The following is an 18,997-nucleotide window of genomic DNA, read 5'->3' on the forward strand; positions in this document are numbered from 1 at the left end:
ATCAATTTCTCTCAGCCAATCATAATCAGTCATTTGTGTAAGTGCTGTGCTTGTTGAATGATCTTCTCTATAAGCGTGCTGAAAGTCTGCTTGTCAATTTGTTTACTGTAAAATAGCATTGCCTCTGGTTAACAAAGGGTTGGTAACAGGCTGATTGGTTGGCTATTTGAGCCAGTAAAGGGGGCTTTACTATCCTCAGGTAGGATAATAACTTTTGCTTCCCTCCAGGTCTGAGGTCACACACATTCCAGTTGGCTTAAATTGAAGATATGGCAAATAGAAGTGGCAATATCATCCGCTATTATCCTCAGTAATTTTCCAGGTTATAGAGCAAACAACGCAATTATTTTTTCTGGCTTCGCCAGTGATTTTACCCACGCACCGCTACTGTAAGAATCGAGGGCTATGCCTAATCACCAAAGCATTCCATCAAACAATTCCAAACAGATGTTCCTCTGAGGCAAACTCACACAATATTTAATTTTACTCCAAGGGCCCTGCAGACATTTCTTGTTGCTAAACTCAAAAATTGTGTTTGCCGCCTTATTTGTTTTATATCAGATAAGGGAGAAGTAATCTTCGACTAGACGAGGAAATCCAAATAAACTGATTATATTCGCTCTATATCAAAGCCTGTCCAAAGTTCACCCTGTTCTGAACCTTTAGACTCCACTTGTAATAACTCATAACTTTAAAGTTGTTTGCCTAGCTATCCTACAACGATTACATTCACTCTCTCTAATTTCTCTCCAGTCACTCAATGCCAACCCTCATTCGCACCGGCCAAAATCAGGCACAAAACACTTAATATCAGACGTGTACTGGTATAATGTCTCCCACCAAGATCACACCATTGATCCTGGGAATCAAATGCCTTCACAGAGAGATTAAAGACAACCTTGATATTACTTTCATCAACACTGCTGCCATGTGCGCGCACGCACACACACACACACACACTTGAACGTCCACATTATCCCTGTGTGCGATTCAACTCCCTGCCAATTGGCAGGGGAGCACTTTATGTTATGAGAAAATACATGGGGTTTTGTATTAGAATCTTTCCCCCTTCTCTCTGTCCTCTTTTGGAAAATGAGCGAAGAGCACAAATGTTGAAAGTCTGGAGTCTGGGCCTTTCATGTAAGGTAACTGGCTGCCTTTCAAATGGTGCAAACCATTATCAGAGCTACTGGCCAAAACCTCAAGAGGGATACTTTAAAAATATTATATTATAAAAAAACTGTTTAACAGTATTGTTCGGTCCAAAAAACAAATTATAAAACAGGTTGTTTGGATCCTGGATGCTGAATGGTTGATAGCAGGGTTAATCACGACAATCCTTGGGTAATGCTGTTCCACAGCCCAGCCAGGCAATTCATAAACTTCATCTCCCCTGGAAAAAAAGTGTCTTGACATTATTTCCCCTTGCTTCTAGCCTAGCATTTTGTTTGCAACAGTTGGGGTTTGTCTAAACCTTGAGGCCTGCCTCTCTGACCTGTGCAACAATGTTGCAGTTTTTTTTTTGCGATCTCCACCGTGCCATTCAGAATGAACATATCCGGATGAGACGGACAGCGTCTCTGAGCCAGGCAAATTAATTTATCAGGATCATTATAATGGATATATGCAAAGAAATAGCAATAGAAACAGGTAAAACAAACAAAAAACCACATATTTTGTGTCATTTCAGCTGCTCGAATTAGCTTTAGTTTGCTAGCAAGCAAAGGAGATGTTGCCATCTTGCATATCAACCTTTTTTGCTTGGAACGGACAACACTTGGCTAGCAACCATGCCAATAGAGTCGACGAACAGCTCGTTTGGTTAGCAACTTCAGAATCTCAGAACTAATGACTGGTTTTTGCCTGGAGTATGTTGTCTGGTGGAGGGGTGAAATAAAATAAAAATTCCTCATTCAAATAAAGTTGAATCAAAACGTGATTAATATTCTTTTTAAATATATTTTGCAACCGTTTCATAAAAGCAATAAGACACCTGAACCCAAGGATTATCATGAAAAACACCCTCCTAAGTCCTGTTTACCTGGCCCTCCGCTTCGTGTCGGACCAAAGGACAGCCCTTAGACGGATGTTATTCTCACGATAATCCCCAAGCTCTCATGCTTTACTGCTTCAGGATAACCTCACCTCATTATCCAGCATGTTTTTTGGAGGCCAACCTCTCCAGTGTGTTCCATTTGTTCTGATAGAGGGAACAGAGAATGAGGTCGAGTGTGCCTCAGACGTTTCTCATACTCCTATAAACAAAAACGCCACTCCTATAAACAAAAACGCCACCCCAAAACTATCTTAGTCCATTGTTGATATAGTCGTTTGTATTTTGAAAGTTACATATCTTGAAAACTTGACTGCTGACATGCAAAACATTTTGGGACTATATCAACAATGGACTAATGAAACAAATACCAAAATATAGTTTTGGGGTTGAGTTATCCTTTAAGTACTGTAGTAAAGTATGTGATTTTTAATTTCATATTTTTTTAAAGTGTGTAAGTATGCAGGTGATTATTCCATACAATGTAAGTAAATAGGTACACACAGTGCATTCAGAAAGTATTCAGACCCCTTCCCTTGTTCCACATTTTCTTATCCTAAAATGTGTTAAAATATATATTTTCCCTCATCAATCTACACAATACACCAAAATTACAAAGGGAAAACAGGTTAAGAAATGTTTGCAAACGCATTAAAAATGAAAAACAAATACCTTACTTACATACACTACTGTTCAAAAGTTTGGGATCACTTAGAAATGTCCTTGTTTTTGAAATTAAAGCACATTTTTGGTCCATTAAAATAACATCAAATTGATCAGAAATACAGTGTAGACATTGTTAATGTTGTAAATGACTATTGTAGCTGGAAACGGCAGATTTCCTAAAAGGAATATCTACATAGGCGTATAAAGGCCATGTAGGCGTTTCCATAGGCGTACCAGCAACCATCACTACTGTGTTCCAATGGCACATTGAATTAGCTAATCCATTTTAAAAGGCTAGAAAACCCTTTTGCAATTATGTTAGCCCAGCTGAAAACTGGTGTACTGATTAAAGAAGCAATACAACTGGCCTTCTTTAGACTAGTTGAGTATCTGGAGCATCAGCAAGACCTTTCTTCTGAAACTCCTCAGTCTATTCTTGTTCTGAAAAATGAACCCGATCAAACATCTCTTGTGAGACCTGAAAATAGCTGTGCAGCAACGCTCCCCATCCATCCTGACAGAGCTTGAGGGGATCTGCAGAGAATTGGAGAAACTCCCCAAATACAGGTGTGCCAAGCTTGTAGTGTCATACCCAGGAGGACTAGAGGCTTTAATCGCTGCCAAAGGTGCTTCAACAAAGTACTGAGTAAAGGGTCTGAATATATATAAAATGTATATAAATTTGATACATTTGATATAAGAAAAAACTGTTTTTGCTTTGTCATTATTGGGTAATGTGTGTATGTTGATGAGGGGGGAAAAAACAATTGAATCTATTTTAGAGTAATAAGGCTGTAACTTAACAAAATGTGGGAAAAGTCAAGGAGTCTGAATACACTGTACTTAGCCACGTATGGTTAAGTATTGTTACTGGGTGGCACCTTTGGGCACCGTGCGGGTAGCTGCGCGTAGCTCGTGGGACAAGGGGCACAATTATTCTCCACCCAGACAAGCTATAGCGAGCCCAACAAGCGACCAACCGAGGCTTAGACATGTTTAAACCAAAGAGAGGCGTTTCCATGGTGACCTACAGCCCACACCCTGAGTGGCAGCCTACAACAATTAGTATTGTTGTGTAGGAGGGAGGGTGGTACCTCTATACCCCTTTTAAAGCTAGGCAGTGTTTATTTAACAGGCTCTTTCATTAGCCACTTAACTCCTCTTTCTCAAACAACTGTGAAATTATTATGTGGGCCCTGGGACAGTCAGGGGCCCTCTGCCCCAGCTACAGCCCAGCTCAGCACAGACGCTTCATTAATAGAGTGAGAAATGGGTTTGGCTTGATACGGAGGGATGACATGACAGTAAGGCCTGGCCGACTGACACTATCCATTACCCTCACTCTCCCATCCAGAAGGATGCAGCCTGACATCAGGGGTGCTGGTAAGGAAGTCTCTCTAATGGGGTGGGATTTTATTTGACAGAGAGTGAGGGAGGGGAGTGTGGAAAGAGTCTGACATCCCCACAATGCCTGTGTTTGTGGGATACATGTTTAAGGGAGAGGGAAGAGAGAATCAGACTGATTCTGCTGGGGTTTGTTCATTCCTTCACAATAAGTAGAGTTTGAGGAGCAGATCTGTTAAATCGGATGAAAGACTGCCGCTCTGAGGAGAGAAGAGGTAAGAAAGACCTTAATGAGATCCACATGGAGAGAGAGAGAGAGAGAGAGAGAGAGAGAGAGAGAGACAGAGAGAGAGAGAGAGAGAGAGAGAGAGAGAGAGAGAGAGAGAGAGAGAGAGAGAGAGAGAGAGAGAGAGAGAGAGAGAGAGAGAGAGAGAGAGAGAGAGAGAGAGAGAGAGAGAGAGAGAGAGAGAGAGAGAGAGAGAGAGAGAGAGAGAGAGACAGAGAGAGAGAGAGAGAGAGAGAGAGAGACAGAGAGACAGAGAGACAGAGAGACAGAGAGACAGAGAGACAGAGAGACAGAGAGACAGAGAGACAGAGAGACAGAGAGACACAGAGACAGAGACAGAGACAGGATCGACAACCCAGCCAAGATGGTTGACAATTTTTTTAAAATATCGACCAGATGGGACCAGCATTGTTTTATTCCAAAAGCTGTTTAATTTCTTTAAGGTGGAATAGGTCTTGTAGATGAAGGAACGCCATTTTGCCAGAACGCACACGATAAAGGCAAGGCGCACCGAGCAGTTTGATTAATTAACTAGAACAACACGTTTTCTAAACTTGCTGACATAAAATATACTTGGTCTCTGCTCTTCACCGATTCACACGACGAGGGGGAGAAACCCGAGCCTCGTGCTTGGCCGGCCCAAACACCCACGAGTACAGAATCTCTCTTTTGTTTTTAAGACCTCATGTTGGGCTGAAAAAACGACCGGTCAGTTTTACACGTTATGACATGGCTTTGATAAGATGACCAATCTAATCCCAACAGATGCAGAGAAAAAAAATTATTGCCACTGACTGATGTCTTTTCATCTTTTACTACTTGTATTTTTCCGTTCCCTCTGCCCCTCCCCCCACCACACTATCATTCCTCAGATATTATGAAAATGCATTTTGATGTGGAACTGGCTGGGAGAGTTTTTTGTTGTTGTCATCATTTTGAAATGGCTGTATGCTTAGAGGGGCCCAACATGTAGCCTAGCGGCTGGGGTTCAAATAGTATTTAGAATACCTATAATACTTCAGCTGTGCTTGATTGAGCTTATCTAGTGAAAGGGAACCAATAGAGTAGTCCAAAAAGTGCAAACCGAGCGCATCTGGCACTCCGGGGCAGGCTAAATAAAATTTAACATTTTAAAGAGTTCAAAAACGATATGAACCCAGGACTCTCTAGAGCAAGACTCCAACAAACAAAGACTCTCAACTACAAATCTCAAGCAGCTGGAAACTTCAGCCACACTATTAAGTTAAATGACGGCGCAGAGCCCACAGCCCAGACAGAAAAGGAGGGATCCTCAAAAGCACACAGTTAAAAACTTCAATAATGATATGATTTCACTACAGCTTTGCACTGAGGATGCAACATGACACCTTTCATAACTCATCGTACTGTAACATTGTCATCAGATTATAACACATTTTCAGGCCAATTGTGAATAGACTGCTGTCAATAAATTCCCACAGATGTAGGAATTCCAATTGGCAAGAAAAGTAGAGCTTGACTAGGAACCAACTCTCCCCACTGATCCGTTTGTCCTCATCTATGTCTTTAACTTCCAGTTTGCAACAATTGAGTTTCTGTCTCCCTTGCAAAGACAACAAATAGCACACACACACAGAAAGAGAGAGCGAGAGCGCGAGAGTCTCTATGGGGAAACAGTAAGCAGGATTAGGCCTTCTTCCACCCATATATTAAGTGTAGTGGGCTGCTCTGGCACCTCTTTGCGGTGATAGGCAGATCCTGAGCTACTGACCTCAAACAGTGGAAATTCAATAAGAGGAATTGAAGTGTTTCATAAAGCCATAGGAGGCTGTCCAGAGGAATCCCTGTAAAAACCTGGCAGCCCAGGCATAATCACAGCGTGCTGACGGCCCACGCTCCCCTCACAGGCTCTAAATTGGAAACCACAGGACGGTGACATATGTATACAGTGCCTTCAGAAAGTATTCATACCCCTTGACTTATTCTGCATTCGGTTGTATTACAGTCTGAATTCAAAAAAATTATTCTCACCCATCTACACACAATACCCCAAAGTGAAAACATGCCTTGGAATTTTAACAAATGTATTGAAAATGAAATACAGAAATATCTAATATACACAAGTATTCACACCCCTGAGTCAATACATGTTAGAATCACATTTGGCAGCTATTATAGCTGCAAGTCTTTCTGGGTAAGTCTAAGAGCTTTGCACATCTGGAATGTACAATATTTGCACAATATTTTTTTTAATTCTTCAAGCTTTGTCAAGTTAGACACACATTTTCTAGTCTTGCTGTAGATTTTAACGCCAATTTTATTCAAAACTGTAACTAGGCCACTCAGGAACATTCAATGTTGTCTTGGTAAACAACTCCAGTGTATATTTGGCCTTAGGTTATTGTCCTGCTGAAATGTCAATGTGTCTCCAGTGTCTGTTGAGAAGCAGTGCTTAGCTCTATTATGTTTATGTATAGTCCTTGCCAATCACAAGCATACCCATAACATGATGCAGCCACCTCCATGCTTGAAAATATGAAGAGTGGTACTCAGTGATGTGTTTTGTTGGATTTGCCCAAAACTTAACGCTGTGTATTCAGGACAGAGTTAATTTCTTCACCACATTTTGTGCAGTTTTACTTTAGTGCCTTACTGCAAATAGGATGCATGTTTTAGTGCCCTTCTTTGCGAGGCATTGGAAAACCTCCTGTGGTTGAATCGGTGTTTGAAATACACTGCTCATCTGAGGGACCTTACAGATATCTCTGTATCCCACACACAGAACTGAGGTAGTCATTAAAAAATCCTGATAAACACTATAATTGCACACAGAATGAGTCCGTGCAACTTATTATGTGACTTGTTAAGCACATTTTTACTCCTGAACTTAGACTTGCATTAACAAAGGGGTTAAATACTTAATCACTAAAGACATTTCAGATTTTCATTTTTTATTAATTTGCAAACATTTCAAAAAACATAATTCCACATTGACATAATTGGGTATAGTGTGTAGGCCAGTGACACAAAATCTTAAACGTAATCCATTTTAAATTCAGACGGTAACACAACAAAATGTGGAAAAAGTCAAGGGGTGTGAATACTTTCTGAAGGCACAATAACTGCAGTCCCAGTTAAATAATAGTGCTGGGTCTGGACCTGGCTGTCATGCAAACAGAGACGACTGACTGGTGCTACCCCGCCTCGGCTGTACGGACAAACAAACACACACTAAAAGCAAACACAAAATAAAAGGTGGTATGGGGAACCTGTGTCAGCTTTGAGGGCCACTACTCCCTTAAATGATGAAGTGAATTGATGTAACACCATATCAGGGAAGAGAGATAACCCTTAAGACGGTAACATTGGGCACACTACCACCCATACACCGCTCATTTCTGCACTGGTTGACATTTATAGTCCAATATTTAAAATGTATGTTTTTAGGGAGTTAAGGGAAACAGGTGCTTCTGGTGCCGGTCGTAAAAGGTTCTACCACAGACAGAACCAGTCTACCCAATAAGTGGCTCTGGATTTGTACCGACCGTAGCTAGCAACAATGTTTGTGATGGAAAACGGGACTAGACCACACAATGAGAGGCTATGAAAAGCCCTGGGAGAGAGGTGTGTGTTTTTGCACTGCATTTAGGTCCAACACAGCCTGGGTTAAAAAAGTCTTAAATATGTCAAATATTCTGTGCATTTACTAGAGCCTGGAGTGACAAATGGGTGGGGTTTGCACTTTTGTGGCTACTCCATTTTTTCCATTGCACCAGACAAGTTCAATAAGGCACAGATAAAGTATGTGAAAAATGTCCAATACTATTTGAACCCAGGCCCTAGACTGCTGCTGCAGAGGCCCAGTGAGAACCATCCCACAGCACTGAGAGGCCAGAGCTACTTGCTGCTTCTTTCTGGATGTTTTTCCACCTCCAGGCTCATCCAGACCAGAGCATCATGATTTCCCAGCAGAAGCAGCCACACTCCCTCCCTCTAGGAGCAAACGGGCAGCCAGCCACTCAGGCCTCCCCTCTCCTCCTCTCTAAACATCTCCTGCTCCTCATACTTGGCCAGAGAACAGTAAACTAAACTCTGGGAGGGAGGGAAGCTGGGGGAGACCCTGGTTGTTCCTGTCCCCCCTCCCCCCGTGCCTGGACACATTCATCACTATACTCACTGAGGAAATAAAACGTTATTCATTTATTTAAACTATGAAATACTGAAGCGGTGTGATACGGAAGACCTGCTGCAAGTGCCTGATTTCTTCCAGCTCCATGGGTGGCTGGTTCATATAGAGAAAACAGAACTATGTGATATATACAGTGTGTTGCTGCTGCGGTATAACATACAGCAGGAAAGATACCATCCTTACAGTGTTGGAGGGATTATAAAGGAGATACAGTACGAGGTATGACTGCAAGCAAGAACAGCAGCTATCCACTCAATTACAAGCTCACCACAGTTCTATGTCTGCCCATACAGTACAGTAAGAGCACATTTCCTAAAACATGGACAGTCATGCACTTACACACTTAAAAGAGCACAACATACTGTACAAGGCTTGGCATGTCCAGAGCACTCTGAGGTACTGGAGTCTGTGACACACTGATAGATGTAATCTCTGACTGGGGTCTTTGAGAACAGAGTGACTCTGGTTTCAAATAGTATCCGTTTTCTTTCAAATACTCGACCTGTAATTGATTAAGCTTGCCAAGCATAATGAAACCAATGGAACAGTCCCAAAAGTGTAAATCCCACCCGTCTAGGGATTTCAGGCAGGCTCAATCAAATGCTGAACATGTTTGAAAGAACGCAAATCCTATTTTAACCCAGGTCTGGTGAGTTCCCCCTCTCTCTCTGGCTCATAAATCATGTGAGAGAAGGTTAGACAGCTGTCAGAGCTGTCTCCCTCTCTGGTCCTGTTATTCCTAGACTGTTAACAATCTCTCAATCTAGCAGTATCACTCCTCTCTCCCCTAACCGTTTACTTAACCCACTTACACTCTGCCAAAAACAATTTCTTGCTTGAAATGTGACAAATCAAGTCGGCTAATGAAGTGCCTTTTACAGTCTGAGACATTAGAGATCGACTTTAAAGTGGCACCTTAATGGCATTACAATATAAACCACATTGTCAGAGGCAGGGGTGCGGAATGGGCCTCTTATTAGATGTACTGTAAAGGGACAATTACCCAGCCATTTATTCTTCCGCATGCAGGCACTTTGCTTTGAGGCTCGCTGCTATTCTTCACCACCAGGCTAAAACAAAACCAGACACAAATTCATGACCTGTCCTGCGGTCTCAAAGAGAACTCTACTTGTTCCCTCCCTCCACATAAGGAGGTAGAGGGTGGAATGCAAAGTAAAGTACAGTACATTGAGAGGCTATATCTCTGGGCGTGTCTGTCCTGTCCATTATGCCACAGGTTTACCATATCAATCCCTGTAAAATGGAAAACTAATGTTGTTGTGTCTGTTTGTCTGTCTGTCTGCACTTGAAGCTCCACATTATCCATATTAGCCTTTATGGTTTGGGAGGACACAGAAGCCTGTTTACTGAGATGAGGTTTTGCAGGGGGGGGCCAGGCGGGACAAAATAAGGAGACTGGTTGTTTTAGAGGGGACGATGCGGAGTGCAGAGTGACGTGATGACATGGCTTTTTCAGGAATGCTCTCTGACCGGACCGTGCTGTGGGGTTGAGTCACTGACCACAAGCCTTCACTGACAGAACGGACTGTCAGGGAGAGAGGTTTTCTAGGGGACACCTGGAATAGTTCCTCCTAAATCTACTCCTCTCCACTGAAAGGTTGAGCTGAGAATGGCTCAGGGGAACCAATGCTCCTCGCTCTCATATTTACCTGCCTCATCTTAATTAAATTCAAGGGTAAACATAGCAGTACCATCTATGGCCAGTCAGCCCTTTTCTGCTCAATGCGTTGCCTTCAGTTCAAGGACACTGTTAGTTTCAATAATGAATGGGAGATCTTTGTCAGCCCTGAGAGAGGTTGGGATTCGGCAAGGAGGGCTGGGCCCATCGTCTGATCAAGGATTTCTATTTAAAACAAGAGTAAACAGGATCCTTAAACCTGGGATTTTTGTCTGGAAATGACCTAACACCATGATGGTTATCACAGGCAGCTCATTCATTCATTCATTCATTCAATATTGTGTTGATCTTTCCCCTACAGAAGGAACTCAAATAAGATGAAAGTGGTGAAGGCATGGGAACAGCTCTGGGACCAGAGTGTGGAAGTGGAGGGTTATAGTTCCAGTTCTATATAGTGATTAATTACATTGAAAGGAAGTGAGGGAGCACCATGTCATTCAGTAAATTGGTGGAGGATGTCCAATTTACCATTACAGGACATTACATATTACAGTCTGAGCCAGGACATTATACAGGCCTATGAAACAGTACATGACACAGTGTGGTTTACAGGGAGTTATTCTGGAGCCCAGTGGGTTGAACGATGACTGACCATGGGTAAACACACAACTGTTTAGGTAAATGCCAACATGCGTCCATGGAAACAGTGACAAAATGTGCAAAAAATGTAACCCATCCTGTTCTGTCCTCTTCATTTCTGTGATAAATCATTGCCAGCTTATTCTGGTCACAAAACCCCATTGTAGGTCTGGCTGAGAACTGTCCGTATTAAAGAAAATAACAGACAAATGAAATAAGGTAATATATGGTGATCATTTTCATGGAGGCGTTGTGAACATTCTTGACTTGCACTGTGCCCAGGCAGTGCACATGCTATTCAGGTCAGGCTGGGTTCCAAAGAGACGGAAGGCGATATGGAGGACGGGGGCTGGGTAGTGTTCTACCTCTTTAGCACGCTAACCTGAGTCAGGCTCATATGGTTTCTATCAATGATTTATATATACACTAAATGACTAATACCCCCTATCAGTAAATGAGTGTGTATATAAATCATTGATATACGCTATGTTAAAGCCACCGTGCCTCCATCTTGGCACACCCCCATCATTGTACAAAAATATTTTAGAAGCTATAGAAATGCATTTATTAATGTCTACATTCGTTTTTGCCACATTTACAGAGACCTTAATGCATACTTAAATTATATTCTGAGCGAAACATAAAAATAAAATAAAAACATTCTTTAAATTTGAATTTTGAGATAACTAATTTTACTCTCCCCACTACAACAAAACTACTTAAATACTGTATATGTAATTTTGTAATTGAAACACTGTAGAATTCCATTCATTCCTATGGAGGACTGCTCCTACTGGGGAGTGCCAATATGTCCGACCGGTGGCTTCAAAACTCAATGGCCAATACATAGCATACATAGAGGGTGTAGAAGATGCCGGAAAGAGGAGGGTGGAGAGAGAGGGGGTGAGAGGAAGGGAAAGGGACAGTTGTAACACTAGTGCATACTATACACATGGATGGCTAGGACACGTAAACAAATAAACAACCAAAAATAGCTCACGGCATCTCCACATCATTCTCATAATCCTCATTCATTGGTTAAGATCACTCTCCAATCGGAAATCCTGCTAGCCAAGCTAGAACATCTTCTGCCTCCTTTTCTAACCGCTGGGCTCCACCAATAACTACTACCTCCATTATTATCATCATTATCATTCATTACCATTCGGTGTTCTTGCCAATCAGGCAAGAACACGTACTGCCTCTCAAACTGATAGACTCCAACAATAAGAGCACGCCTAATGCCCAGCTCCACCAATAATAGCTAGCTATGTCCCAGCTCCTGCTCCTGTTCCATACGCAGTATGCTGGCAGCCCAGCCAGGCACTTCCACTAACCACTAAACATAGTGGCTCCCCCATGAGTCATAGCTTGGTTTTATGGAGCCACAGTTGCCACACTCTCTCTAAATGGCTGGTGCATTATTCTGACGTACGCTCCAGACCACCAGCATGGCCAGAGTCAACGCCAGGGGTGCATTGTGGGTAATGTGATTGCGCTCAGCCAGGGCCCTGGGGTTTGTAGGTTGACAGAGCCGAGCGAGTGGCAGGTTTTTCCCTGTGGGCCTCGGCGCCAGGCATGGTGGTGTGCCCATGCCTTCTGCTTCCCCCTCCCTCAGTTAGATAGTGCTTCCCCCTCCCTCAGTTAGATAGCCCTGGGTCGGTCCTGCTTTAATAACTGTACAACACTGAGCTTCCTGCTCCCAAACCAGGCAAATACAATACCCCTGGCTTAGCGATTCAGAGCTAATTGTCAATGGTGTAAAATACTTAAGTAAAAATACTTTAAAGTACTAAAGTAGTTTTTTGGGTTATCTGTATTTATATATTTGACAACTTTTACTCCAGTACATTCCTAAAGAAAATAATGTACTTTTCACATTTTCCCTGACACCCAAAAGTGCTCGTTACATTTTGAACGCTGAGCAGGACAGGAAAATGGTCCAAATTACACACTTATCAAAAGAACATCCCTGGTCATCCCTACAGCCTCTGATCTGACGGAATAACTAAACACAAATTCTTTGTTTGTAAATTAGTGTGCCCCTGGCTATCCATAAATAAAACAAATAAAAAATATTGTGCTGTCTGGTTTGCGTAATATTAGGAATTTGAAATGATATATACTTTTACTTTTGAAACTTAAGTAGATTTGATCAATTACATTTACTTTTGATACTTAAATATATTTAAAACAAAATAATTGTACACTTTAACTCAAGTAGTATTTTATTGGGCGACTTTCACTTTTACTTCAGTAATTTTCTATCAAGGTATCTTTGCTGCTACTCAAGTATAAAAATTGGGTACTTTTTCCACTACTGCTAATTGTTGTGCCCCCCAACCCCTCACCCACCTCCCCTCCACCCTTCAAAACAACATCTAGCGTCTATTGCAATCTAATCCAGCTCACATGCCTGTTTCACAACGAGCATACGGATAAAGGAGATCTAAAGAGAGCGAGAGAGAGCAAGAGCTTCAGCTCCAGAGCATATGTTCACTATCCCTGAGAGCCAGTCTCACTAACTTGGCTAAAACGCAGGATTGGCAGCTTCAGTTCTTCTGCCCCCTGCAGAGACTTTCAGCCCCTGTTACAAACCCTCACCTGTGGCCTCCTGAACTGGAGGGAAGGAGCAGCCAGACCACACTTCACCACGTAGTGCACTCATTCCAAGGGGCTAGAATAGGACAGGCCTCTCCGTGAGAAGCACAAGGCATTAGCAAAGCTTTAACCTAACATCGGAGTAAAAGAAACACCTGAGCAGCGTTTCTTTCTTTCTGGTCTTGATGAGAGAAAAAAATCCTATCGGGGAAGGTTCTCTTCTGCACTGTTGAACCAATCCAGTAAATGTGGAGGAGTTGCTTTGTTAACTTCCAAAAGCGGAAGTCGCGTCACAGGCTCTTTCCTTTTCCTCTGAAAACCGGATGCATCCGGTTGAATACGACCCAGCAGAGGGTGGCAATGCTTAAATCGAGTTACAGAGGTGCAACTGGGGAGCAGAGTGCAAAGATGCATGTTATCAAACTTGGAAATGTCTCCACTCCAATCCTACAATCCATTTGGGTGTTGTTTGTGTTGAAACATGTTGTTTGCAGAGTGCACAAGGAAGGAAAAAGGAGTGGAAATGGGGTTCTGTCCAAGTTTTGAAGACAATGTTGTTGTTTCCTTTATGTCGACAGTTACCTGCATAATGTCTTCCATCCACCACTGGTCCAGTATGAGTGTGTACTTCACTGTGTAGCCAGAGCCCTGCTTTGTGTCAGCAGCAAGACACCGTGGCAGCCCAGCTCCAGCCGGGCACAACCTAAGGATCGCATAAAAATCACTAAAGAAAGAACAAAACACAAACACAATAATAACAACCTGGCCGTGAAGCAAAGCGCTGGCTCTATTGGTCAATTACACTAGTGAGTGAAAAAACCCAGGCTCAGTGTTTCTAATACGGTATTGGGGGGGGGTCATAGAGGCAGCCATTTCCTAATAAAGCCTTTAGAGTATTAACAAGGACCATACCGTAGTCTCTACTCAAACATCACTGGGACGCAATCCAGGTCTCCCAGATAAAGTGGTCTGAAACGGCCAGAGTTGTGGAAAACCCGTATCGACTGTAAAAAGGAGGAAATGAACCGTGACAGTGTTCCGTCGGTCGCTTCATGCATTCCCCCCAAACTACTGGAACACATGTGATGGCGGCGGAACCCAGTGATCAGACACAGGAATGCACAGTTTCATGCGAGGTACAGCAATTCCCCATAGATGGTGGGGGAGCTGTCTTTGTGGTGGGTTCCGCTACATCTACTATGAAATGTTTACCACTTGCGCTGCTCTGCAACAACGTTTCACAACCATTGTCAGCTGTAGGGAGCTGATCCATGCGGTGCACATAGGTTGATTTTGAGTCGGCCCAGTAAATCATTCTCAACATGGATATATCGCCCCAGTCACACATGGAATGTATAAGATGCTAGACTGACAAAAACTCATGAGCTCACCTTCAAAGAATTCAGTGACAGACACAGAATGTTGACTGTCTTGCACAATGATGAGAGAGAGATTTTCCGGATGGATTCACCGCAAGTTAACCTGAGGATTTGACTTTTTACCGACACACAGTCACGTGCCATACGCTATTCCAGGGGGTAGGGTGGGGTCCCACAAATGTAACGTTTGGTAAAGACTGGGACTCTATATATTGCTGTTTGAGCCTATATGTTGTGCACTTGCCAGGTTTTTAAAGGGGCAGTTCAGACAAAAACATGATTTCCTGTTTCCACACTATGAGGTCGAAATAACACTGATAAGGCAAAAATTATGATAATGTTATTTTAGTGTTAGAGCTTTTTGGAGTGAAAAAAACACCTTGAATATCTGCCTGATCAGGTGGGATGGAGACTTTGGCCCACAGCATGACATCCTTATCTGATTATTCTGACCAATGACCAATCATGTTTTATTTGCATATGTATCCTACTACTTTGAAGCGGGGTAGGCTCTAGAGTCTAGACAATCTTATCCGCCAAAATGTAAATATACACTTTATATACAAAAGTATGTTGACCCCCCTTCAAATTAGTGGATTCGGCTATTTCAGCCACACCTGTTGCTGACAGGTGTATAAAATCGAGCACACAGCCATGCAATCTCCATAGACAAACACTGGTATTAGAATGGTCTTACTGAAGAGCTCAGTTACTTTCAACGTGGCACCGTCATAGGATGCCACCTTTCCAACAAGTCAGTTTGTAAAATTTCTGCCCTGCTAGATCTGTCCCGGTCAACTCTAAGTGCTGTTATTGTGAAGTGGAAACGTCTAGGAGCAACAACGGCTCAGCAGCAAAGTGGTAGGCCACACATGCTCACAGAACCGGACCTCCGAGTGCTAAGGCGCATAAAAATTGTCCTCATTTGCACCACTCACTACAGAGTTCCAAACTGTCTCTGGAAGCAACGTCAGCACAATAACTGTTCTTCGGGAGCTTCATGAAATGGATTTCCATGACCGAGCAGCTGCGCAACAGCCTAGGATCACCATGAGCAATGTCATGCGTCTCATGGAGTGGTGTAAATCTCACCGCCATTGGATTCTGGACCATTGGAAACGCATTCTCTGGAGTGATGAATCACGCTTCACCATTTGACAATCCGACAGACAAATCTGGGTTTGGCGGATGCCAGGAGAACGCTACATGCCCCAATGCATAGTGCCAACTGTAAAGTTTGGTGGAGGAGGAATAATGGTCTGGGGCTGTTTTTCATGGTTCGGGCTAGGCCCGTTAGTTCCAGTGAAAGAAAATCTTAATGCTACAGCATACAATTACATTCTAGACAATTCTGTGCTTCCAACTTTGTGGCAACAATTTGGGAAAGGCCCTTTCCTGTTTCAGCATGACAATGCCCCCGTGCGCAAAGCGAGGTCTAAACAGAAATGGTTTGCTGAGATCAGTGTGGAAAAACTTGACTGGCCTGCACAGAGTCCTGACCTCAACCAAATCGAACACCTTTGGGATGATTTGGAACGCCGACGGAGAGCCTGGCCTAATCGCCCAACATCAGTGCCCGACCTCACGATTGCTTGTGGCTGAATGGAAGCAAGTCCCTGCAGCGCAATGTTCCAACATCTACTGGAAAGCCTTCCCAGAAGAGTGGATGCTGTTATAGCAGCAAGGGGGGGGCAACAACTCCATATTAATGCCCATGATCGATGAGCAGGTGTCCACATATTTTGGTAATGTAGTGTATGTAAATATATCTAAATTTGTATCTACACACCCACGTGATCAGACTGAGAATTTCAAATGGCAAAAGGAGGCTCATAATAACTTTGGGGTACTTATATTAGTCCAGTTACACACAAATGTGTAATGGAAATGTGTTTCTTGCATATCCCAACTGCTCCTGAGGTACCCGCGGGGAGTGGGGTCACGGCCAGGGTCCAGAGACAAATGTTTCACCTTGCTGGTTCGAATACTTCAGCCGACACCTTTTTGGTTACTGGTGCAATGCTCTACCAGCCTCCCAGGGAAAGAAGTTATTTTCATGAAATAAACACAGTGATTTATTAGACATGCGGTGATGATAAAACAAAACAAAAACAAAATGTAAAGACTGCATGGGGGATTTAAGAGGTTGATCCACGTCAATGTCTGTGATGAGAATTATCAGGCTCTCGACCCACACAGACATGCACACAGACACTCATATCCCTTTCTACTTGACAGTTACTACAGTACAGTAAAGTCAATCAAATCACACCATCCTCAACACTTCTTCCAGGATAGTATTTCACCTCTAAACCTGGCAGAGCAGACAGGCAGAAGGGAATGAAAATCAGATCTGATGTTGGAGCAACTCACACCACAGTAAAACGGTCACTGGTCTATAATTCTAAGAACCCCATGGAAATGTTACTTATCTGAACCCCTCATAGATCATTACAATCATAACAATACATGAAACAAACTGGGAGAAAAAGCATTCTCGATTTCAGTTCGGTTGCATAAAGAACAGAACACGATCATTTTGAAACATGCAACATTTTCTGGGTCTCCATTCGTACAGAACAAATAATGGTCCTGCTCTTTCATGCAAGTCATAACATGCACCCTTGACCTCCTTGGGTTTTCAGTCCAAGCTTATTTTAATTTGCAGTGTGTAGTTGGTCCAACAACGAGAGAGAGATGGGGGGGACAAAGGCGGATGGAGGATGGCAGCAGTTTGGACAGCAGCTAGCTAACAGGTTGCGGCAGCGGCAGTACGTCAGAGTCCAAACCTCCCAAAGTGCAGTCATTTGAACCCAGCCACCTGTTGCAGTTAATTGCCCTGCTTAATACACTGGAGAGATCCCATTCCACATTCTCACAATGGAATGCAAATTGTTATATTTGGTGCTCAATGATTAAGGGAGGGAGGGGGGCGGAGAGGGGGACTCACACAGGTCAACAAATTAGACCCATTTTAATCGAGTTTGACCCCTGTGTGTGTGTGTGTGTGTGTGTGTGTGTGTGTGTGTGTGTGTGTGTCCTTCTCCCTCACAGTATCCTGAGCCATTACATACAGAGGGTCAGTATGTACACTGGGGCCTCACTCTAGTCCAGTCTGTTTGCATGCATCCTAGTTTCTCCATATGTATTGTGAGTTTGCAGGTCTTTCAAAACAACGGGATCAGAGGAACACAGTAACAAGGCTCCAGTCCAAATGGACATGACTTGATTGATCCAAAACATGTGTAAAACCAACAGACCACTGCAAACGCGGTCTGTTCCCCACACAGAAACCTTTCAGTGACCTAACACCTTCAGACCATCTGAACTTCTGAGTTGGCCTGACACATGCTGGTGCTTTGTAGCTCAGTTGGCAGAGCATGGCACTTAACACCAGGGTAGTGGGTTCGATTTCCGTGACCACCCATATATAAAATGTATACACGCATGACTAAGTCGCATTGGATACAAATGTCTGCTAAATGACATATTAAATATATTATATGGGTCAACATTACCTGGGCGATGTTCTTGTTGATCAGGTAGACTCCGTACTCAAACTGAAAACGCTCTCCTCGAGGGTAAAGTGGGAATCTGTGTGAGAAGAAGAGGAAGAGCGGTGATAATGAGTGTACAGTACTGGAGTAGGTGGTACTGGAGTAGGTGGTACTGGAGTAGGTGGTACTAGGGTAAGTGGTACTAGGGTAAGTGGTACTAGGGTAAGTGGTACACATGGGTTAGTATGTGGGTAACAGCAGAGAGAAACCTAATCCTGATAGATTGAGGAGTTGAGAGCGCAGAGGCCCTCCCTCCTCTCTAACATCAAAACAGTTCCTGGGCTCTTCAGAGAGACATCTACTACAGTAATAACAATACCACAGTTAGGGTTGAAAAAGGAGGGTATATTACTAGAAACTTTGAAAGTTTACCAGTAAACTACCAGAATTTTTGTAACTTTCAAGGATTTAATTTAACTGATCACAAGACATCTACAGGCCCTTTTGGGTACTTCCGATTATCACAGGTGCATTTTTATATCTCTGGCCGTCCGTGTGTCCTGATCATATGTAAAATATAGAAAATATTCCATGGTTGACCCTGTAAAAGACATTTCTGCACCTATGTAACAATAAAACATTTTTATTTTATTTTTTACTTTGTCAATATGTCTTTGTTGTAAATGTATTGGCACCAAACTGGTGGTGGTTTTGAAAAAAGTCAA

General features: G+C 42.9%; 1 protein-coding gene across 2 annotated transcripts in view; it reads right to left on the minus strand.

Annotated features, from left to right (window-relative positions):
• LOC112257826 (UV radiation resistance-associated gene protein) overlaps window positions 1-18,997 on the minus strand; it is a 153,994-nt gene that overhangs the window by 50,075 nt on the left and 84,922 nt on the right. The window contains exons 13-14 of one of the 2 annotated variants that reach the window (XR_006084084.1): window positions 18,294-18,369; window positions 13,979-14,099 (exon numbers count right to left, since the gene is read on the minus strand). Coding sequence is in view for 1 of the 2 variants with exons in the window: in XM_024431698.2 (XP_024287466.1) it covers window positions 18,294-18,369 (76 nt within the window). In the remaining variant the exon portion in view is untranslated. The remainder of the gene's footprint in view (window positions 1-13,978; window positions 14,100-18,293; window positions 18,370-18,997) is intronic. The other variant, XM_024431698.2, reaches the window with a different exon arrangement.

This window comes from Oncorhynchus tshawytscha, linkage group LG09 (assembly GCF_018296145.1).
Source record: "Oncorhynchus tshawytscha isolate Ot180627B linkage group LG09, Otsh_v2.0, whole genome shotgun sequence".
NCBI classification, from domain to species: Eukaryota; Metazoa; Chordata; class Actinopteri; order Salmoniformes; family Salmonidae; genus Oncorhynchus; species Oncorhynchus tshawytscha.